Here is a 24,276-nt window from a genome sequence, read left to right as displayed (position 1 = left end):
ATTGCAGATCTTTGAGATTTAGGACCCATTTCACCTCCAAAACATATGCTCTTCACAGTCTGTTTATCAATGTAGGGAACCAGTAAAATTGAATGGGAAATAGTAGCTCTTTGCCTTATTGGTCATAAGGTCAGTAATTCACATACCAGCACTGCACCAGCCACTCTTTGATTCTTTTACCTGCTCAGTTAAATAAATGTAAACCACTCTGGATAAGGGTGTCTGCAAAATTCTGCAAATGTACAGTTTCATCAGGCCCAACTATAACTATATAGGTGATATTTAAAACCATTACGAAAATGATTGATTATAACTGATTTGTTGTGATAGAAAGTTTATCAGCCCCTCTCTACCACACAACACTGACACATGGTCATGTAAGATACCACCTCTCATTTTACGAGAAGGGCATACATCAGGACTCTTCTCTGTTCTGGCAACTAGGTGCTGAAATGAACCCTTTGATGTCCACTAAATGGCAGTCTTGCTAAAGTACATAAATAAGCACTTGTTTCGTCTTTGTTGTTTTATTACTATATTACCTCTCAAACGATTTTTTTAGTCTTCTTAGTTTTATTTGGTGACATAGTGAAGCAGTATAAGTGTATCTTTATTGATAGAGACTTTAAGGCATTATTGCACATCACTATGAATAAGGGGGACAAAGTGAGAGAGGCAAGATTGAGATGGTTTGGACATGTGCAGAGGAGGGACACGGGGTATATCTGTAGGAAAATGCTGAGGATGGAGTCGCCAGGAGCAAGAAGAAGCGGAAAGCCAAAGAGGAGGTTTATAGATGTGGTGGAAGAAGACATGCAGGTAGTTGGTGTGAAAGAGGCAGATGTAGAGGACAGAGTAGTATTGAGACGGATGATGGAGACCCCTAAAGGGAGCAGCTGAAAGAAGAAGGAGAAGAACTATGAATAAGGGTGTCTATGAAATGCCATAAATGTAAATTGACACTGACATCAATGAAGGACATTGATTTACTATGGAAGGATATTCCAGGCAATATGCAAAAGGAATTGCAAATTGTACTTGCAATTGCGTTTTCCATATGTAGACGCAAAAATTTGTGACATAAACCAAACGCCACTGTAAATCTTGCATTGCCGTTTTCGAGAAACACACAGTGACTCCCAAATTTCAAATGGAAACGCTGAGTCCATTTCCATGTCTTTCGAGTTATGACCATGTCATATTTAAATAGCAATATTACATGCCACATTTGTCATGTGTGTAGCTTGCCAAGACTCAAATAGAATCGCAATTCCTTTTGCATTAGAATTTTCTAATCCTTGCACTGAAAGCTGTCAATCAAGTATCAGGGGTGGGACTTTATTATTACGTGTGTTTTTAATGAGAAGTGACGTCACTCGCAGTCGAAAACGCCAGTAATAGACGATTTTGCGGAATGTTTTGAACAATGGAGATAGTCGGTGAAATTGTGGAGGACATTATGATGTCCGAGCGGCAAGTTGATCACAGTTTATATACTGCATGGACTACGGGAAATACAGTTTTCATAAAATGTATAAGCAATTGTCTCTGTTGTACATAGCAACAGTAACTAAGGAGGGTGGGTGTTTACAATGGCTCAGTTGCTATACATTCATTCAAAAAAGTTGTCTTGATCTTTATATTTATATATATGTGACGTCATCGTGTGTATATATATATATGACGTCACAGTATAGTAGTAGAATATATATATATATATAAAGTACCGACACTACATCACTCTGTTGACAAAGAAACGCAAATCCCTTTGCCTGAGTTTATAACCTGAAGGAAATAAAACCCAATAGGTGGAAAGTGAAGAAGAACAGGTGAGGGTTTTAGATTTTCGGGACCCCAGAGGATGAAGGGATTGGCAGGATTGGGGAAGATAGAGAAAAGAGGGAGGAGGGAGGAGGAAGGAGGAGGAAAAGCAATTTGGGGCTCCTCTTTTGTCCGCGTTTATTTAGAGCCCCGTCGGAGCGGGGAGGACCAGCACATGGACCTAATCTGAGCGGTTTAACGAGGACTGGGCCATTCTGTTAGAAGTTGGAGGGGAAAATGTGGTAATCCTTCACACATTAGGCGAACAAAAAAACAACGGAAAAGCGAGTGGAAGTGTTTTTGTGACGGTACGATGTCTTTACAGTCATACTGAATGGAGTCGGGTTGCTAGCTTAGCTTTGAGTCGCAGTGGCGTTGAACGAGTCCAAATCAGCAATCAGTACGATGCGTAAAAACGTCGGGGGGTTGTTTTTTTTTTCCAGGTCTCGAAGATGTGTGTAAGTAAAAAGAATAATAAATAATGGAGGGATGTGATGATAAGTGTAGGTGGTTTGGAGGTGAGATTTTGCGCCAACCACCGAGACGCGCGTTCATTCTTAAGGAAAGAACAATAGTGAACTCGGCGTTCAGGACGTTTGGACTTTTTTTCCGATTCGCTTTCATATTGTATCGCTTTAATACTGTGTGAACTGAATGAACCCGATTTATCTAAATCGGATATGTTAAATATGTGGGGGGAAGTTTAGTATTAAATGTTGGGTATTGAGGCGTGAGGATGTGGATGAAGTGGGAACTCAGGCGACACGTTGCACGCCACATTGATTTTGTCTCGAACGGAAGAAACGGAGTTTTTACGATTCGGTTCTTATTTCTGTGTTCATTTTCTTTCCATCGTCTCAAGAAGCCTTAAGAGACGCGGTTCTTAACACGTTTAACAAACCAAACATGGAAGTGCATCAGTAAACTGAACTTGCTTCATCTCGTCCTTGTGTTTGAGCTTCATGTGCTTTACCTCTTTGTATAATAATGATCTACATACTCCTTAGTTTTCCAGAATCTTCCAGGCTTTTCTGGGTGAGATCTTATGTTGTGGACCCATGGAGGCATTTCCAAATATTTTAAGTGAATATTGAATTAAATATTTAATTTGTGCCATTTTTTTTTATGGTTTTTGTTTGTTTTGTCACTCATGCTTGGGTTGAAGAACCCCAAGTGTCAAAATCATTGTGGTTTGTTTATACAGAAGCAATTAAAACCTGATTGTGGTATGTGTGGTCTTTCGTAGACCAATTATGTCTTTATAAATCCTGTTTTTTTGCTAATAAAACCGGTTTTTATAGGCTTGTGAAAGAGTGTCAAGACGTGATCTTGTGATCCACCAGGACTTCGGCATTTTGCTTTTGATTCTTCGATAATGTGGTTTTGGTGAAACGCATCCAAATTGTGGAACCTGGTCCTTGAAAAGAGTTCAAGCCTAAAGAGTTGTTTAGGTCACGAATTCCTTGGACTTCACCTTGACTTGGTTAATATTTATTTTGATCATATAACAGTGTACAACATTTTTCATGCTACAGCAAGGGCAGTGGTCAACAGTTAGTGTGTGTTTATATTCTTAATGCTTTACTTTAAGAAGAAAAAAAGAGAAACCCTTGTCGTCTAAGCAAGCCATTTTTGCATGCGAAAACTTTGGACTTGAAACTTAACCACTCTCCCAGATGTGTCTCACAATGCCGTCCTGTTCCTATGGTGCTCACGGACTGTAATGGCTGTCCTGCTTGGGTTCTGCAGGACTCCTGTGTGGAATGTTGGAATTGTGGATATTTGAAACAGCGCTGTGTTCATTCCCTTGAGGAATCTGGGGAATTTGGGTTTTAACGAAAAGGCCTTGAATTCAGCTTTGTGCATATCAGTTACATGATTGAGAGCGATGTTAAAAATCTTTTTAGCTTGCGTTTTGGCTGCTGGCAAGTTGCTTGCTTTTTCACTTAGCTCCTAAATGACGTACTTTGGGCCTCCTGAAGATCTACCATTTCAGCTGGGGAAGCTCTCGATCGCCATACCTCTGCGAAACACAAAAACAGCAGTGGAGGATTTTGACAAACAAAGGCGATGAATGGTATCAGAATGATGCTTCCTTATGCTTAATGCCTGTCTCCTGTTCCATGCCAGGAAATATTGTGTCCTCGTGAGTAGGGTGTAACACTGGAGAATGGAAGAAACTGGTTCTGCCCTCAACAGAAATGTGGAATAGCGTGGCACCAGCTGTTAGTTTTCGCATGTTACAACCGGCTCATTGTGCAGTTACTGCCAAATAGATGCTCTCTGGCTCTACCATCTAGTTCAACCTACAATGCCTGGTGTTGGGCATGTGTAGTGTCAGAATGAGTGTTTCGGAGAATACTATGTGGACTACTTCTCATAACTTTCCACGATGCATGCTGTGCAAGTAGTAGTTCTCTAATTGCCAGCACACTGCCTGCAGTTATTGACTTTGCGTTCAGGTATTCAAAATAAACGCCCCGAGTTCCACATGTACACACGGACTCACACCTTTACCTGTATTTTACTGTGTGCTAAACAACCTTCAAGGCATTTTTTTTTTTGCAGGGGAGTAATTGGCCTGCATTGTTGTAAGTTAAGCCACGCAGTCTGCCCGACATCCACGGATTATTCTGACATGCTTTTACATGCCTTGGGAGATGAAGACATTCCGACTTCGAGTATTCTAAAGCCTGGCACGAGTTGAAAGCTCCCAAGTGAAGGAATACAGCTGAAGGGTATTTGCTGAAAAAAAACAAGGCTTAAGTATTGGTGGGTGGAGAGGGTGGACTTGATGTCTGGTGTTAGTTACACAAGCAGTTCAAACAGCCCCAGTCAATGTTTGCTAAGGTTTTCAGTCGTCTAGGTCGTTCTGAATGTCGGGCACATCTTAGCTCCTGACCCCTGTGTTCTAATCTTAAAATGGTTTACCCTTTTGTTTGAGCTGGAAAACAGCTGGGGGAATTTGCCTTTCACATATATCTGTTTACCTATTTCTCTCTTCGACGCTTTTGATGTATTTGCAGTTTCAGACTGGCTATTTTGGACTTGGTTTAGTAAGTAGGTGCTAATTCACTCTGTTCAAAAGACACTAAAAAGGTTAATACACACTATGGGTTTACTGTGGTTTTTTTCATGTTTTACATTCAAACAATTAATGCTGGGTAAAACCTCTTAATTATACAAAAACTAAATTGAGTTGTGATTATTTTCAGTAAAAAAAAAAAAAAGTCAGTCTGCTATCTTCTTATTGCGTCCCTTTTCACAGTATTGTGGTGGCTCCATCTAGTGGACTTTTATTGTCTATGATTTGATTTCATCCTTTGGCAAGTTTTGGTTCTGAAATATTAACTCTCAAATAGTGCTGATTGTCAATTTCTGTTTGTTTAGCTGCTGATTGATTTTTAATTTTTTTTTTTTATGTTTTCAACTTTTTCTTAACGAACCAGCATCAGATTGAGCAGTTTTGTAAGTCACTTTGTATGAAATTTAATATAGTGACGAATTTTATTGTCATGTAAACTGTTTAGTGTCCCTGAAAAAAAAAAAGTAAAAATAAATTAGGCATCAGGTTTGTTTTTCTACCACAATGAATGTGCCCTAATTATTTTTTTTTTTTTTTTTCCTGTATTAAAATTTTTTTTACAGTACTGACCAGCGTACTATAGAAGCGCCATCATGAGTTGGAGTTTCCTGACACGTCTTCTGGAGGAGATCTCCAACCACTCGACTTTTGTGGGCAAGCTATGGCTTACGCTGCTCATTGTGTTCCGGATTGTACTGACTGTAGTGGGTGGCGAGTCAATATACTATGATGAACAGAGTAAGTTTGTATGCAATACGCATCAACCTGGTTGTGAGAACGTGTGCTACGACGCATTTGCACCGCTCTCGCACGTAAGGTTTTGGGTTTTCCAGATCATCATGATCACCACCCCCACCATCATGTATCTTGGCTTTGCCATGCACAAGATTGCACGCATGGAGGATGATGATTACGGGTTACGGGGTCCGCGCAAGCGCATGCCTCTGGTTAATCGTGGCCCCAACCGTGACTACGAGGAGGCTGAGGACAATGGCGAAGAGGATCCCATGATCTCTGAGGTGATTGAAGTAGAAAAGGAGAAAGAAAAGGAGAAAGTTGCCAAGAAGAAGCACGACGGAAGGAGACGGATTAAGCGTGACGGCCTGATGAAGGTGTACGTGATTCAGCTTCTGTCACGTGTGGCTTTTGAGGTGTCCTTCCTGTTCGGCCAGTATGTGCTGTACGGGTTTGAGGTGGCGCCGTCATACGTGTGCACACGTAGCCCATGCCCACACACTGTGGATTGCTTTGTGTCACGTCCCACAGAAAAGACCATCTTCCTGCTCATCATGTATGCTGTCAGTGCCCTCTGTCTTCTACTCACTGTGCTGGAGATTTTGCACCTGGGATTCAGTGGCATCCGCGACGCATTCCAAAGGCGCGCACGACGCCAACATAATCATCGACTAGCCATATCCAAGCAGAGGACGCTGGTCTGCTCAACTCGCATTCCATCAGCACCCCCTGGCTACCACACAGCCCTGAAGAAGGATTCTGGCAAGGTTGGTTCAAGAGGGGAATACAACCTCGGTGACTTGGGCCACGAGGCTCTGGGTGACGAGGCGTCCTCACGAGAGCTGGACCGCCTGCGGCGACACCTGAAGTTAGCGCAGCAGCACCTGGACCTGGCGTACCAGAGCGAGGAGGGCAGTCCAGTGCGAAGCAACAGTCCCGAGTCAAACGGCACAGCCGCCGAGCAGAACCGCCTCAACTTTGAGAAACAGGAGAAGCAAGCCAGTTCCTGTGAGAAAGGTACACCTTAAAACAAAATCACAGTATCAACGTGTCCTTAAAGTAACAGTGATCTATGAAGTGAAAATGCAGCATTGGGGATAGTAGTTTTTTTATTATTTTATTTTTTTTATTTTTTTGGTGGCTAAATGTAAATGGCACTTTTTAAAAAGTATTCGTGTCAACATATGTGGGGGAACAAAATTATATAAAAAAGTTGGCTTAATCGGGATTAGACATTAAAAACAATGAATTAAAAAAAGCTTACCATAGTGCACTTTCCATAATATTGACTGTATACAACTTTGCTGTAGACAAAAAAAAAAAAGTGTTGAAGTTATTTATCCTTAGTCTGGTATCCCACAGTTGAGCCATACATTTACATTATAATAGATAATAGTTTTGTTTGTTTTGGTTGTGTGTTATTCCTCCTGCGCCATGGTCCTATTAGCTTAAGTAAGGCACACACGTGGAGTTTAATCGCAAACCATCCCGAAATGCATCCTGTGTATACGCTTTAAAATAATTTTTTTAAATTCTGTCTTAGGGATCAGAGCCTGAGAACCAAGTCAGCAGATTTCATCTGGTTTCTTTCCTACCGAAACAACACGGAGGGAAGGGGCCATCAGGAAGTCGGACATCTTGAGTGTGTTTAAGATATTTTTTTGTGAGACAACACGACACTGTGAGCATGCTGGTGAACAGTTAGAACAGCCTGTGCAGTATTATGGCAGGATGAAGCATCGGCCTCTGGGAATATCTCAGCAGCCACTGATACTTGAGGAGCAGCCTGCCTGGCATTCCAAAGTACCTACGGGCAAATAAAAGCGTTTTTTTTCCCTTTCCTTTCTGTAGCTGACTGAGCAGTGTTTGTGTTCTTCTGTCTGTACTAGAGAAAGATCTTTATGCTCAACACTTCTTAAGAAGTGCCAATGGTTGCATCTCAAAAATGCCTTAATTTTCTTTTCCTTAAACTGGAGTTTACATACATTTCATTGTCATTCCAAAAAGCAATGGATGAGCCAGTGTTGAATCACATTATACTTTTTGGATAGTTTAGGTACAACGTGTAGACAAAAATTAGGTTTGGTGTTGAAGTAGTGATCTGTAATTTCTAATTGCATGTATATGTGAACCAGTGTCAGCAAGGGCTTGTTTATAGTAATAGGTAGAATTTTGTTACTAGTTTAGGTTTGTTTTTGTTAGATGATAGTTTATAGGACTTTTGTCATATTTCCATTGAGGAAGATTGATTCTTCCTGTAGGACATACTTTAGGATATACCAAGGACCTGTTCCCCAGTGCGTTCTGGTCTTGGATCAGATTTATAGATTCAACTTGATTTTGTTCGCTAAGGAAACACTAATTAGGCTTAGATAAAGTACCTGTCAAAAGTTTTGACCCACCCAGTCCCAGGAGCATTCTTTTAACATTAAATAGTAAATATACCAAAACCGTTGGCTACCTCACATGGGCAAAAAACGCAACAAAAAATAAAAGCAATGAACAAACCATATAAATAACTTTTTCTATTTATTCAAAGTAGCCATTATAATAGCTTTGCTTAGCAGCTTCATTAGATAGCCACCTGTGCTGCCTTTTCTAAATGCTGAACAAACGAGGGGGAAAAAAAGCAATGCTGGGGGGCAACTCTTTCATATTAAGTTCTTTTAAGATTCATACATGAGCATCAACATAATTATTTATATTTTATATACCAGACGCTTGATGATCATGTGAAATGGGTGTGTCCAAGCTTTTGACGGCTAATAAAGTGCATCCGGGAGATATCTAGACCGTCTTCAGCCATAGAATCCAAGTGGTCTTCATCAATAGGAAATAACACTGACCTAAAGCCACAGCACTGTTCAGCTCCTGCTTTGTATCAGGCATTCAAGTGGCCTCAGTTTCCACTGCTTTAAATTCGAACATCTGTTCCATTCGTGTTTTACAAACGGGATCTTGCACAACAAACCCTGTTACGAACTTGTTTGCTGGTTTGCGTATATGGGGCTCCACCTTCCAAATGAACTCAATATGTAGTCTGTGCTTTGACAATAATCTGTAGCAGGACACGGTGTCATCAGTGATGTGGATTTGTACATTTGGGGGAAAATGCCTCTCTGTTGCTTGTTATAAACTGGAAGCCAGCGAACACCACCCTGAAATCCAGCTTTGGTGTTCGCATCTCTGCTTTGCCGTGCTGGAACATTAAAGCCACATTTTGGTGCCTTTTTCTTTTTAAATAAGTGATCAAAATGACGAAAACCTGGAAAATGCTTGAATACGTGTGAACCATATTTTTTGACCTGCAAGGAAGCTTTAGATAGTTGTTTTTCCCACCTTGTGTGTGATGTGTATATGAGGATGTTACAGGATTCCTTTTTTTGGATGGGGATGGCAAGGCTTCTCGGTGCCATACAAACAGTTATTATTATTATTATTATTATTATTTTTGGTCATGAATATTTTGCTTTTTGCTATTTACAATGTTTTTCAGGCCTTAAGTGGATCTATAAGGCCATTCTATGAGGTTTTTGTCTATGGTCTGAAATTTATGTTAGTAGTAAGACCTGATGCAAGTTTTTTTTATTATATATATATATATGATTTCTTTACATTTTTTGTGTTTTAAAACAATCACTTATGTTGCTTCCTGATATAAATAGAGTCAGACTGGTCAGAATAATGACCTGGTGCAAAAGTAAGAGCTAAGCCTGACCGGTGTTTATCTAGTTTATTTTCATGTGCTCAAACGTCACCAAATTTTTTTTTTTTTTTTTTTTTTTTTTTTTTTTTTTTTTTTTTTAAACAAGCCGCCTGTTTTTTGGTAAGTTTCGTACGTCATCTCAAAGGTGTTTTTTGTACTTTGTACTCTCTTTTTATACCTTTTGTACCAATAGTATTTTTGTGCAAGTTAAATACTGAATAAAGCTTTTGAAATATACAGCATTCGTGTCGGTTTATCATCATTGTTTAAACATACAACAGGGAATGTAAATCAGTGCTATTACGCCTATATATTGTATAGGTTGAAGAGATCTTAGATTCCTGGAGAGAAAGAAACATATTTTCCATATTTATTTATTTATTTATATATACCACTACCACTCACCAGTAGTGAGGTTTTTTTTTTTTTGTTTGTTTTTTGTTTTTTTTGTAATTGTATTGTATCTGAATGTTTCCAGATACAATACAAAAAAAATGTGATCATTGTATATGTATTGTATCTGGATGTGCTGAAGTTACAGTTGTAACTGCCATGATGTATGTTCTCACCCCAGCTGTTCAGCAGCCTTCAAGCACACATTAAGCTTTTAGTTGTGCTGTTTCTGATCACTTTTGACTTAATATAATAGTGTAAGTGGTACGATTGAGGTCACAAGATTGAGTGCTAGATTTGTGTTTGCGTCGTTGGATTTTGAATCCGTATGTTGTGACGTCTGAGCACCGCCAAGCTCCTGCTATTGGGTGCATAACCCTTAGATTTTCTAAAAGATCATCATTTAAGTCACTCTGGTTAAGGACGTCTGCCAAATTATATAAATGATGTTTACATACACCTTGTGTACTTAACTTCATTCAAGTTAATTGCTATAGCGCTTTTGGCAATGAACATTGACAAAGCAGCTTTAGAGAAAGTACAAATTATAAAATAAAATTACCATATAGCCCTGTTGAGCATATTTAAGTCCAATAGTTTACACAAATTTGATTCTTAATACTGTATATTGTTACCTGGATGATTTTTCTTTTGTTACAGTTGATCCTGAGGTGCTTGTTTGTCCTGAGCATTTAAACTGGCCAAACTTTTTATTGTGCTGCATATTATTTGTTTTTCTGCCATCTTTTGTATATTTCAGCCCTTTGCACAATGTCTATGATTTTAAAATTCGCACAGCTAATGCAATAGGTGCAAACATGTCTTCATTGATTCTTAAGAAGGCCACACACTACATTAAGATCCAGGAGGGGTGTGAAACTGAGTGTTATTTTCTTTTCTGGGAAATGTTATGTTCATCTTTTGTAGCTTGTGAATGGCAAAACTTAATAAATAAATAAATAAATAAATACAAATATTCCATGACTGAATCATGCTGACCAAAGCCTTGTTCATTAGTATAGAATGCTTCCAGCTCTAACAGATTCCACTCTTCTGGGAAAGTTGTAGGAATTTGCTCATTCAGGCGAAATAGCTTTAGTGAGGTCAGGCACTTCTATCATGTGAGGTGCAGTTGGTGTTCCAGTTGATCACAGAGGTGTCGAGGTGAAATTCTTTTACACCAACCTTGAAAAGATGAGGGCACAGGGACATTGGCATGCTGAAACAGTTTTGTGCTTCATAGTCCCAGTGAAGTGAAATCATAATTTTATGAAGCCGAGAAAGTCAATGTTAAGTTCTACACGTATTTACCATTCAGTAAAAAATGACCTGTACATCTTGTGTGTTTGTATCAGTTCATACATGTGTTTATGTATTTGCAATTAGGTATTGATGGCACATTTCCTCTCAATTCTTTATCAATTTACACTTATCATTTATCAAATTATTATTGAACCACTGTGAGCAAAAGTCTCGGCACTCCTCCAAAAGCATTTAGCGATGAGCATTTAGCACTTGAGTCAGCATATCAGATGAAACTATGAACATCGTTCTTATCCCACTCTGTGCAAGGGGCACTCATTTAGATCATGTCAAAGCTGCACATAAAATACAAGCACAAATCTTTATACTTGTATCTTTCTTTGTTTTGATGCATTTGGGTTAAATTGGGCCTTGCACTTGATTTTCACATTCAGGAAGTTTTTTGGAAAACATATTCTTATTGTTCCTCGTTATTAACTTATTTTTTCTTCCTATTAACATTATACAGACTAATGTATGTCAAATTCACTGTCATAACATTTTGGAAGTACCCTTATTCAGACTGACTTATGTCTCATTGTTTTATTCAGAGAATTTGAGGGCCTCACTTAGGGGTCCAGCAGTGACAGCTTGGTTGTACTGGGATTTGATCACACAACCTTCCGATCCAAAGTCCTCTAAAGGTTGAAAGAATGTTTGAGGTTTATTCCTTAGAGTTGGTGTTTTGTATTACAGTTAGGCAGTGTACACCTTTCTGTTGTAAAATCTATTGAATGCAAATTACGTTCTAAAAGGAAAGATAACATTTGTCATCGGTAGTGCAAGCAGTGCTCTTGAAATGAACCTTATGTCCTACAGCTTCAGAAATTCATTAGTATCTAGATTTAACTTCATTTTCCTATTGTTCTTCCGACAAAAGCAGTTCACAATCATTTTAATAAGCTGTACATTTTCAACTAAAATGATTAGCCCTTAGTATAAACTTAGTATTTAAGTAGGAGTTTCTGAAGCTTATAAAAAATCCTTGGTCTAAAATAAAACTGGCTTTGAACTGTTTATTTTATTTTTATCTTTTTTTTTTTTTTTTGCTTCACATTTTTAAATTTTAGCTATTTCACTCATTTTGTATTAAGCTTCTTTCTTCGTTACCCTTTATAACAGAGAACCTAATATCTTTTGTATAACTTAATAACCTTAGCTTTGTATCTTTTATGGAGTAATATTTTAATTGAGATATATATTGCGTGAGCAAATAAAGTACTGTCTAATTAAAATGAGCACAATAAAATGTGATCAGGATTTATCTAAGTTCATAGTCTGCTTGCTGTTATCAATGCAGTAAACTGCAGTAAATCCTACCTATAATTTACTCCCCGTGCTGGGACGTGTGTATAAAGGCATTTGGGACGATTTCGTTTTGAAACCATTCTGTGGTGAAGCTGAAGGACTTCACCATGAAGGGAAGTTTTCTCTTTCTTTGGCTGTTGACTTTCTACTGGAGCAGTAGTCATGAAGAACAGCTGCAGGACTTCGCGATTTTAGCAGGTCCTCTAACCAACCATTTCATAAAGGAGTTGAAAAGAAACCCTTCTGCCAGACAGATTTTGCCATCTGGAGCTTCAGGTGATGCAGATGATGTCTTTGACTGCAGAGATCATCTCCCAACACAATCCAGGGACTACTTTATGTACCTGGAGGAAAGAGGGGTCACACATTTTAAAGTTCCCCTTTCCTGGTTAAGCATCCTTCCTACTGGTGATCCCAACCAACCCCATGAAGATACAGTGACCTGCTACACGAGCCTCATGAAGCTAATGGCTGAATCAGGCATCAAACCTGTGATTGAACTCCAACATTCTGTACTTCCTGAAGGTCTTAGGATTAGATATAGAGGCTGGGAGAACCCAGATGTGTGGCAACTCTTTAAGGACTATGCTGATTTTGTTTTCTCCAGGTTTGCAGATCTGGCTGACTCTTACATTACGTTTAGTCATGTACATGAGCTCAAAGAAGTGCAAATTCAACATGCTCTCCAAGTTCATTCAGATGTGTATACAATGTACCATAATATATATAAAGGTAAGTTAGAAAAATGATACCATGCATTTTCTGATGTCAGAATTGTTTTTATTCTGAAATTTCACCAATGATCGAATTACATTGAAACAGAATTGTTGAAAGAAATTAAACAGGACGAAGAGCATTAAAGAATATTCAAGTTGGCTAGTATTTAATAAAAAAACGTTATTCACTTTGTGATTTAAATAATATTTTTTTTCATTAATAATCACTGGATGATAAACAGTGAAAGGCTTGATTTGCACTGTTTGCATCAAACTCCCTTAATGTAAAATATATTTTGAATTATGAACTGAAATTATAAATATGATAACAAACTATTTTCTTTCACAAAATACATCAGTTGGTTTTCAAATATTTTAAGGCAGACTTATCATAATGCTCAAACATAACCTTTAATCTAAAATGAGTTTGATCTCAATGTTATCTTTAGAACCCTGTACTGCGTTATCTAATAATGTGTGTAATAACAACAAGCCTAAGAGAGAGATTAACCTTACTGCTTTCAGGAGTTCGTGTGTCCCTTGGAGTGAGAGAGAGTGATATCAGCAGACTTTACAGTGTAGCTCCTATGGAAATCGTAAGAATTTAAAATGTAATTTGTCAATAATCATTATGTTTAATGGATAAACATCCATCAGAACTGCATTTTTGTTTTCCATTTAGAAAAATATAGACTTCTTATCTGTGCACATGGACTTCAACTGCAAAACCACATCGAGTCTGAGAGAAGCATTAACACACGTCCAGGTAAACAAATGATTGCAAAAATTGTAAAAAGAAAAAAAAATGCTTTTTCGAATGAACAATATAGCATTACCAATCTCTAATTTAACTAGTTTTTTCATAATACCTGTATTTGCATGGATGTAATTTTATTTTAATATATTACTAGTATCCTCTTAAAACCAGTTTAATAGCTGGTTTAGTTCATCACACTAATCCTTCTAACAAAGACTAGATGAACCACCTGATAACATCCTGTATTGAGATTTAAAACCTTCCACCAAATTCACGCAGAGACTTTGAAACGACTACTGCTGTCATTCCCTTGGAATTTCACTGATCTGCAGCTCACAACTTATCCCATAAATGGCAACCAGTTATGTCAAGTCTTTGCACTGAGCATCTCAAAGCTGCTGTGTCCGAACCCCTTCACTAACTGCACAGCAATGACTATAGTGAGATGACACACTCAGCTTATATACTCAGACCTTGGCTATAAAAGCATTCAACAAGAAGCATAGAAAGCTGATATGTCTCACTAAATTCCATTTGCCTTCTAGGAAATGGCATTCCAATTTGAAGTTTAACATTTTGACCTTTGACTGGTAATGAAGGTGTTTTCAAGATGCACGCACTGTACACTATTCTAGACCACCTGCAAAATGCTCATTTATGCAGTCTGTACAGTACTGTAATTAGCAAAATATGTGGCAGCACAATACAAAAAGTCATGCAGAAATATTATAAGTCAAGTATGCCATGGCATGGGCATTTGCTACAAGATCGGCTAGTTTGAGTATTTCAGAGACAGCTGATCTAGGGTTTACACCCACAACAGTCACTTCAGTTCATACAGAATAGTGTAAAAAAAAAGTCTTATCTATAGTCTTAATCTTATCAATGAGTGGGATTCCTTAGAGCTCAGGAGCAGTGAGGCTTTGACTAGGGCAATTGCCAGTTGCTCCTTTGTTGCTGTCTGAGAGACTTTATAATGCAATTGCATTAATACTGGCCATAAGCATCCTAGATAACCATCAAATGTGGTTATTGGATAACAATGTTTCATTGAGATGAATCCATACCTGCACTTGTGATCTGATCACCTAGTGTTTTGTGTGAACAGAGCCTGAGTCAGGTCACCTGGGAGTTCGGGATCACCAACTGAGGGGTAATCTAATATTCAGAACTGTTATGTTTAAAGGAGAAAAGACATAGAGGAGGTTTCCTTGTTCATGAATCACCACTAGGTTTTGATGCCTAATCCCATATGTGATCTTTAGAGTTGTGCTGCTTGAGGAAATCAGTGCTGCTGTTGCCTGGTTGACTCCATAAACTTCCGTTTAGCATGAGCATGAGCATGGTGGTCGTCTCTAAGCATCTTTCAGGGTCACCTAAATCTAAAATTACTTTGACAGTGTTGATATTTATGACAAAGGTGTTTCTTACTAATAACTTCAGAATAACTAGTCCTAACTATGAGATATATATTTACATTTTTGTCAAATAATGTTATAAATAATTGTTATATATGATTACCATAACTATTCAAACTTAAGTATTGTTCTGTTTTTTTTTCTGTTGTTAAATAAAATGACTTTTTATGGTTCCAGGAAACCGTTGGTCGACAAAACATTCTCATATATCACATGAACATAAAGCAATGTGCTGACAGCAGTTTTCAACCTCTGAGTAGTGTCCTTGAAGGTAATAGTCCCTGGATGTTTTATGTTATCAACATTCAAATGGCTGCCACAAGATGATTGTCCTACTTATAAATGTTTTGTGAATTATGAGGGATCAAATCACTTATCTAGCAGTTCTTTCAAGGGTCTAAGGCTTTACAACAATTATCATCTTTAATTGAAAGAGGTGGTTTGCTGTATTATTCAAGATGATTTGCTAGCATGATACTAACATTTTATTCTTTTCCACAAATGTCAGACAACATTTCTGTACTGTATGTGAGAGAGACCTTTAAAACAAATTTACCTTTTTCAGTTTTTAGATACCCAGAGATTCACATTGTTGGGTGTGACTTTACTGACCTGTTTTTAAAGCACAATGCTATACATGCGAGGTAAGTATATACAATTTACTGTCATCTTGTCACTTTTAAAACCATACAAAATGCAATGTGTATAACGAATAGTATATGATTTTAACATGTTTTGTGTTGCTCATATGTACCCTTAACTGTACAATTATTTTGGACAGTTTTCAGAGTGATGACCAAAAATCTGACAACAAAAAGAGAAGTAAATCTACATTTTCTTACCAAAAGGTGTGGGAGAAATTCAGAACAGAGACTACATCTGAGAGGGATCTTTTGCTGAATGACTCATTCCCAAAAGGATTCCAATGGGCAGTTTCCACTGAGTCATTCAAGGTAGAAGGTGGTTGGTCAAAAGATGGAAAAGGAGAGACTGTCTGGGACCGTTTTGGACATGATGGCCATGTCTTTAATAACCAGACTGCTGATATTGCATGTGACAGCTACCACAAGGTGGACTATGATGTGTACCTGCTTAGGGGCATGATGTTACCCAATTATCAGTTTTCTATTTCTTGGGCCCGAATTTTCCCCACTGGTCAAAAAGAAAGCTTATTAGAAAAAGGAGCCTTGTACTATGACAAGCTGATTGACACACTGCTACATTCAGGTATAGAGCCTACAGTCACCCTACATCACTGGGACATGCCGCAATCCCTGCAGGACCAAGGGGGTTGGACCAATGAATCAATTGTAGTGGCATTCAAAGAATTTGCTGATTTCTGCTTCTCCAGATATGGGGACCGTGTAAAGACATGGAACACTTTCAGCAGTCCCTGGATAGTTAGCAACTTAGGGTATGGCACAGGTGAACATCCTCCATCAATCAAAGACCCAACTGTTGCTTCTTACCAGGTAGGTTTGACAATCGGTCACAACAAAAGCTGTTAAAGGAAAAGCAAGGAATATCAAGACCTGCTTGTTTTTCCTTTCAGGTGACGCACAACATGATAAAATCTCATGCAGAGGCCTGGCATGTCTACAATGATAAATACCGGATGAAACAGGGTGGAAGAGTAGGTATTGCTCTCAACTCAGACTGGGCTGAACCAAAAGATTCTGCCAGTCTTCAGGATGTAGAGGCTGCGGAGCGCTACCTGCACTTTATGCTAGGATGGTTTGCTCACCCCATTTTTGTAGACGGAGACTATTCAGCTTTGCTGAGGAATCAGATCAGTAAGAAAACAGTTGCATGTGGTAAGGAAGTGGCCAAACTCCCTGTTTTTACGGAAGCTGAGAAAACAAGAATCAAAGGTACGACTGATTTTTTTGGGCTTAACCACCACACTTCCCGACTTGTCAGTGAAAGCAAAGGCAGTTGTCTCCCTGGACCAGATAATGTTGGGGATTTTCAGACTCATATTGACCTGAATTGGACTACCACAGCATCAAGCCAGATTCAGTCAGTGCCATGGGGTCTTCGCCGTTTGCTGAACTATATTGCAACCGAATACATAGCAGTCACCAATGTACCTATTTACATCACTGGAAATGGAATGCCAACTGAGTACAACAGGGATTTGCTCAATGACACGCTACGTATAGACTTTCTTAAGTCATACATCAATGAGGCCTTAAAAGGTAATTATTAAGATCATTACAATATAATAATTAACAAGCATTAGTTAGAAAGAGTTTTTTTTTTTATTATTATATAATTTTACCAAAACATTGGTCAATTTTGGTCAAATCTTTAAATATGTGAACTTGTTTTAAGCAACCTGAATTTCTTTTTTGAATTTGTAATTACAGCTATCCACAATGACAGCATTGATGTGCAGAGGTTCACTGTACAGTCCCTAATAGATGGATTTGAGGGTCCTCAAGGTTATAGTCAAAGATTTGGTCTTCATTATGTTAACTTTGAGGATCCCAATAGACCCAGAACCCCAAAAGCTTCAGCTTACTATTTATCCCAGTTAATCAAAAGAAACGGGTTTATAGAAACTAGTGCAAAACCTTTTAAACAAATTACTGGTAAAGGAACTAAAAGTTCATTGCGTTCTAGCCTACCACCATCGGAAGTTCCATCCAAATCAAAAGTTGTCTGGGAAAAGTTCTCACAGCAATCCAAATTTCAGAAGAATCTTTACCACTATGGGACATTTCCAGAAGGATTCCAATGGGGTGTTTCATCCTCAGCCTACCAAATTGAAGGCGCCTGGGATGCAGACTGGAAAGGGCCTAGTGTGTGGGATAATTTCACTCACCAACCTAATAACATTAAAAATAATGACAATGGTGATGTGGCTTGTGACAGCTATAATAAAATAGAGGAGGATCTGTACATGTTGAGAGCTCTGAGAGTAAAGACTTATAGATTCTCCTTATCTTGGCCTAGACTATTTCCCAGTGGTTTTAGAGATTCCGTAAACAAGATGGGAATTGACTATTACAACAAATTAATAAATGGTCTTATTGCAAATAATATCACACCGATGGTGACACTTCATCACTTTGATCTTCCACAAGCTCTTCAAGACATCAACGGCTGGGACAATGTCACTATGATTGACATATTCAATGACTTTTGTGACTTCTGCTTTGAAAGCTTTGGAGACAGAGTAAAGTTTTGGATGACCTTTAATCAACCCCATACAATTGCCTGGGTAGGCTATGGATTGGGAATTTTTCCCCCTGGTATCAAAAAACCTGCAGATGCCCCTTATAGGATAGCGCATAATCTTTTAAAAGCGCATGCTAAAGCATACCACACATATGATGAGAAATACCGGAAAACACAACATGGTCAGGTGTCCATTAGTCTCAATGCTGACTGGATTGAACCTAAAGATGTAAATGTACCGCGAGAGGTGATGGCTGCTGATCGAGCCCTCCAGTTTCAGCTTGGATGGTTTGCTCATCCTATCTTCAAAAATGGAGACTATCCTGATTCCATGAAATGGCAAGTGGGTAACAAGAGTGAAATTCAAGGCTTAGCTGAATCCAGGTTGCCATCTTTCACTGAGGAGGAGAAAGCGTATATTCAAGGCACCGCTGATGTCTTCTGCATTAATGCCTACACTACAAAAATGGCACATCATGTGACCGCTAAACTTTCCCCTAAATCCTATGAGTATGATCGGGACATTGCTATAGGCGATGTGTCAGACTCTCAAGTCACTGCAATGAAACAATTCAGAGCAGCAGCTTGGGGACTGAGAAGACTTCTAAACTGGATAAAGGAAGAGTATGGGGACCCAGAAATTTACATAACTGAGAATGGAGTGGCTACAGATACTGGGACAACAGTTGATGACACTGATAGAATATTTTTCCTCAAGACCTACATTGATGAAGCACTTAAAGGTGTGGTAATGCTGCAGTTTATATGGATAAAGCATATATATTACACATAATGAACATAGATATTCAACAAACAATTACTTTGGTTTTTAAAACCTGGCATGTTTTTGTTTATTAGCACAAAACTTGGATGGAGTCCGACTTAAAGGTTTTACAGTTTGGTCTGTAATGGATGCTTTTGAATGGCTTAATGGGTACAGTTTAGTCTTTGGACTTCACCATGTGGATTTCAAACACCCAGATAGACCAAGGACTCCAAAACGCAGTGCTCATTATTATTATCAAATAGTCAGAGACAATGGTTTTCCGATACCGAATAAGGAAAAACCATTGTATGGTCATTTCCGTGAAGGATTTGCATGGAGTGTAGCTACTGCATCTTATCAGGTAAACTGATATCACATGGTTTTAAGATAGATAAGGCTATACTTAGTTTAAATCCAATATTTAATTTTATGTTATTAATTTTTAGATTGAGGGAGGCTGGAGAGCAGATGGAAAAGGTGTGAGTATCTGGGACACGTTTGCACATACACCTCTTAGGGTGGGAAATGATGACAATGGAGACATTGCCTGTGATAGCTACAATAAAATCACTGAGGACGTTGAAGCACTAAAAAGACTCAAGGTCAACCATTACCGTTTCTCCATATCATGGCCAAGAATTCTGCCTGACGGAACTACTAGAAAAATTAACCAGGCTGGCTTGGATTATTACCACCGACTGGTGGATGCACTTTTGGCAGTCAAAATAAAGCCTCAGGTGAATAAGACCTTAACCTATTTTTAGCTGTTGAATACTATTATTCCTGCTGTAATGTATGTATATTTGCATTTCTGGAGAAACATTAAACAAGGCATTATGGTACAAAAGATTTGCTTCACTAATTTTACATTTATCCATACCAACAGGTCACATTGTATCACTGGGACCTCCCTCAAGCTTTGCAGAATGTGGGTGGGTGGGAGAATGATACCATCGTTGAAAGGTTCAAGGATTATGCCAATGTTGTCTTCAAAAGTTTAGGAGATAAAGTAAAATTTTGGATCACAATTAATGAACCCTATAATGTAGCAAATATTGGACATGGTTACGGCACTGCTGCACCAGGTATAGTATTGTTACATAGTTATATTATGAACTAAATCGAAAGCTGATTATACTAAATGTGTTTTCCACTGCTATATATATTTGCAAGTAACAATAGCAATTCTGATTTGACTGTAAGAAGAGATGCTTGTCCTATGTTTAGGTATAAGTTTTAGGCCTGGTACAGCGCCTTATATAGTGGCTCACAATCTCCTTAAGGCCCACGCTGAGGCTTGGCATCTGTACAATGACAACTACAAAGCCAAACAAGCTGGCATCGTTGGAATCACCATCAACTCTGACTGGGCAGAGCCTAGAAACCCATACAAAGAAGAGGATTATGATGCAGCCATTCGTGTTGTGGAGGTAATAACTGCAAATATTGAACTGTACTGCTAGCTTTCCACATTTATAAGCTATTTCTCATTCTTCTAATATAGTTCCAGATTGGCTGGTTCGCTCATCCTGTATTTAATGGCGATTACAGTGATGTGATGAAGAATAGAATTCGAGAGAGGAGTTTGGCCGCTGGACTACCCAAATCACGGTAAAACACATTTTAGCCATATATTAGCCATATTTAGCATATATATATATATATATATATATATATATATATATCACTTAACACATGATGTATCTCAACATGTTTTTATAAAGCCTTCCAGAATTTACCCCAGAAGAGGTGAAAAGGATAAAAGGCACTTATGATTACTTTGGGTTCAATCATTACACCACTGTGCTGGCTTTTAACCTGGATTACAAGAAACTTCAACACTATGATGCAGACAGGTAACAGGACAATCATGTATGCGATTGTATGCAAATCATGTATGCGACACTTATACATGGGCCTTTCCCCAAACTTTTTTTTTAAGAAAACTGTAAGGGACCTAATGTGTAATCACCAATAGCATGCACTTATTGGTTTTTATAAAGACAATTGGTCAATTGTCTTTATTAAAAACTTATTTCTAATAATAAAAATCTTTGCTTTACCATTTTTTCACTTTCATTTTGACTTATTAAGGGGGGTGGGAACTCTCCATGACCGTTCATGGCTGGATTCTGGATCTTCCTGGTTGAAAGTGACCCCCCCTGGATTTAGAACAATTTTGAATTTCATCAAGAAACAGTATGGAAACCCTCCTATTTACATTACTGAGAATGGAATTTCCGAAAGAGGAAACATGGACCTGAATGACATTCACCGAATCCACTACTATGAAAACTACATTAATCAGGCTCTGAAAGGTATAACTAATTATAAAAAAAAATTTGTGAATGAAAATTGTCAAATTGCATGTTTATCAATTAGCTACATATGTGTTGTCTTTTTATTGAACACGTTTAATCTGTTTAAATACAATGTTTTCTAAATAAATTATGTATTTAAAATTTTTTTTTATCTCTCTAGCTTATTTGTTGGATGGAGTAGATATACGGGGCTATACAGCCTGGACATTAATGGACAATCTGGAGTGGGCCACTGGTTTTGCTGAGAAATTTGGTTTATTTTATGTAAATCGTTCCGACCCGTCCCTACCACGTATAGCCAAGAAGTCTGCCGCACACTATGCAACCATTATCAAATGCAATGGCTTTCCAGATCCTTCAGAGGGACCACATGAATGTCAAAACCTTGAACCTGAAATTGGAGGTAATCACTAATAACGACAAAATGACCAAAAATTAACCAAAAGGTTTACAGAATTCATTGAATATTTTAACATAATAACACTTTTCACTTTATTATCACAGGAACAAGCTCACCCCCAACACTTCCGCCCATTCCTGATGAGGAGGTGAGGGTGAGTTTTCTTGGTTTAAATGTATCACCCTCAGATGCTGAAGTGGCCCTGTATATCCTCCTTAGTCTCACTATTGCAGGTGTGATCGCAGCTGCTCTCATAACCTACAGATTCATTAAGTCAAAAAAACACAGAAAAGACTCTATGCAGGAACACATAAACCTTGAGCAGAAATTGTGATAAAACTCTACTCTATTTCTGGGGTTGTTTCCATGGTAACTTTGGCTCAAGTCCAAGTCTGGTAGAGATGGTTTATAAATGTGTATGTCCAGGACAAAAATATGCATTGTTGGGATGTTTCTTGCCAAGTGATAAATTGTTGGATTTCTTAATATTAGTATTTTGCTGTGTTTTTATTTGTAATGTACCTTGCTGATACAAACTTATTTGCTTACACATAGTAAAAAAAAAAAACTGTTTAAAACTTTAAACTGTAGACGTTTTATAATTTCTCTCTGCCTGTGGTTATTGATTTTTCTGCTTTTAGACTTATGTCATGAAGTAACAATATTACTACTACTACTACATCTGCCATCATCATCATTCTTGAAAATGCATATTTTATTATTTTATTGTATTAATACACTAGAAGGTATGTCAGGCTTAAAGTGTAAGAAATCCCTTTTAAGCATCATGACATTATTAGCTGTAAATGACCACCATTGCTTCAACAAGATTAAAAAAATGGGTTCTTCAAAAGCAGCTCATATGCTGCCATGCTGATATTCATTCTAGGAATAAGGAAGAGGATCAAACCAGTGACCTGCTGCTTTCTCCTGCACTTACACACAAAGTTGTTCATTAAATTTTGCTTGCAATTGTGCTTTCTGTTCGATCAATCGATACTATATTTGGCTCATACATGCATTAGCACTTTATCAAGAACAACCCAGTGCAACCCAGATGAGGATGGGTTCCCTCTTGAGTCTGGTTCCTCTCAAGGTTTCTTCCTTATGCCATCTCGGGGAGTTTCTCCAACCACAGTCGCCACCGGCTCGCTCATCAGAGACAAACTTACACTTACAAAGAACATATTCATTTTTTATCACCACATTATCTGTGTAAAGCTGCTTTGAGACAATGTTCATTGTTAAAAGCGCTATACAAATAAAAATGTATTTAATTAAACACTATACTAATAATGCCTTTCTTTGCTCTTTAACCAGCCAAAATGCTTTATGGAATGGAGTTCACAAAATGTTTGAAACATTTCTTTGGCATTTTCATCCATGCGGGTCTGATATGCATCACATTCATCCATGCTGCAATTTTTCTGTTCTACCACGTCCTATAGCTGTCGTGTTATTTTCAGACCTATTGGTGACTGGGAAGCTAATGAAGAACTTGTAGTCATGTTAATGGAACCAGTTTAATATCCCTTTTACTTTGTGTCATAGTGCATATTAATGCTATAGAAGATCAGCAACATGCTGACACAAGTGGAACCTGATGTGGTCTTTTCTGCATCCATTTACCTCAAAATTGAAATTGGTGCATTCTGAGGTGCTTTTCCGCTCACCACAATTGTATAGAGTGGTTATCTGGGTTACTGTAGCCTTTCTGTTAGCTCGAACCAGTCTGGCAGTGACTTCAGTGACCTCAGGAAGGCATTTCTGTCTGCAGAACAGAACAGTTAACTCTAGAGACTGTTGTGTGTGAGCCCATGCCTTTCTAACTTTTGAGTTGAACACCGACTGTACCATTAAACTAGAGCCTGTCCACAGTAATAATCGTTAAACTGATTGAGCAGAAAGTAAATTTTCTAGTCATTAATAACAGAATATAATTAGGTATAATGCATTGTGGCAGCTACTTCTCAGTATATAAATAATTAAGCATTAAAACACGTTTGTTTTTTAGTTTTATGCTTAAGACTGGATTGAAGAATAACTGCAGAATGTGAGCTTTAACTGAATGCAGTTTTGCAGTACACTGTATGTGCCTGGGTTTTGGCTGGGAATCAGATTTTATACTAATTAAAATGATCTTAATTAATTAAAATGTCATGTTTAGTACTTGGTAGAAATGTATTTGCTTGTTATGAGTAACTGAAGGTTATTGCTATGCAGGGACCTATTATGATGGAATGGCTCTGGACACGCAGGTGGGCTTGAGTTTTAAAAAGTCACTGAAAAGGAGTCGTACTATTCATACTCAAAATAGGAAAACCCACAGAAAAGTAATTGTAAATATTTAGAACAAGATTCAAAG

The 24,276-nt window shown here is 38.1% G+C and overlaps 2 protein-coding genes across 4 annotated transcripts; both read left to right on the top strand.

Moving 5' to 3' along the window:
• The first annotated feature begins 1,744 nt into the window (after positions 1-1,744).
• On the top strand, positions 1,745-9,582 carry gjc4b (gap junction protein gamma 4b). Of its 3 annotated transcripts, none has more exons than XM_083537574.1 (3): positions 1,745-1,829; positions 5,470-6,658; positions 7,185-9,582. In XM_083537574.1, exons 2-3 carry the CDS (start codon positions 5,500-5,502, stop codon positions 7,196-7,198), a joined length of 1,173 nt encoding a protein of 390 aa, XP_083393700.1. In that variant the 5' UTR covers positions 1,745-1,829; positions 5,470-5,499; the 3' UTR covers positions 7,199-9,582. The 3 variants fall into 3 exon arrangements, with proteins under 3 accessions (XP_083393700.1, XP_083393698.1, XP_083393699.1); XM_083537572.1 differs by lacking the exon at positions 1,745-1,829 and adding an exon at positions 1,906-2,129; XM_083537573.1 differs by lacking the exon at positions 1,745-1,829 and adding an exon at positions 3,162-3,304.
• Positions 9,583-12,420: 2,838 nt separating this feature from the next.
• LOC310723926 (lactase/phlorizin hydrolase-like) lies at positions 12,421-22,394 on the top strand. Its single transcript, XM_083537427.1, has 17 exons — positions 12,421-13,082; positions 13,592-13,662; positions 13,749-13,832; positions 15,419-15,512; positions 15,807-15,885; positions 16,023-16,713; positions 16,794-17,439; positions 17,611-19,167; positions 19,283-19,551; positions 19,637-19,927; positions 20,077-20,275; positions 20,418-20,620; positions 20,695-20,801; positions 20,915-21,046; positions 21,285-21,508; positions 21,672-21,914; positions 22,016-22,394. The coding sequence occupies exons 1-17, from the start codon at positions 12,458-12,460 to the stop codon at positions 22,243-22,245; spliced, it is 5,745 nt and encodes a 1,914-aa protein (XP_083393553.1). The 5' UTR covers positions 12,421-12,457; the 3' UTR covers positions 22,246-22,394.
• The last annotated feature ends 1,882 nt before the right edge of the window (positions 22,395-24,276 follow it).

The sequence above is a fragment of the Silurus aristotelis genome (genome assembly GCF_946808225.1).
Source record: "Silurus aristotelis genome assembly, chromosome: 3".
Taxonomy (NCBI): Eukaryota; Metazoa; Chordata; class Actinopteri; order Siluriformes; family Siluridae; genus Silurus; species Silurus aristotelis.
The sequence above is the reverse complement of the archived record's forward strand: the minus strand, read 5'-3'. Positions and strand labels throughout refer to the sequence as shown.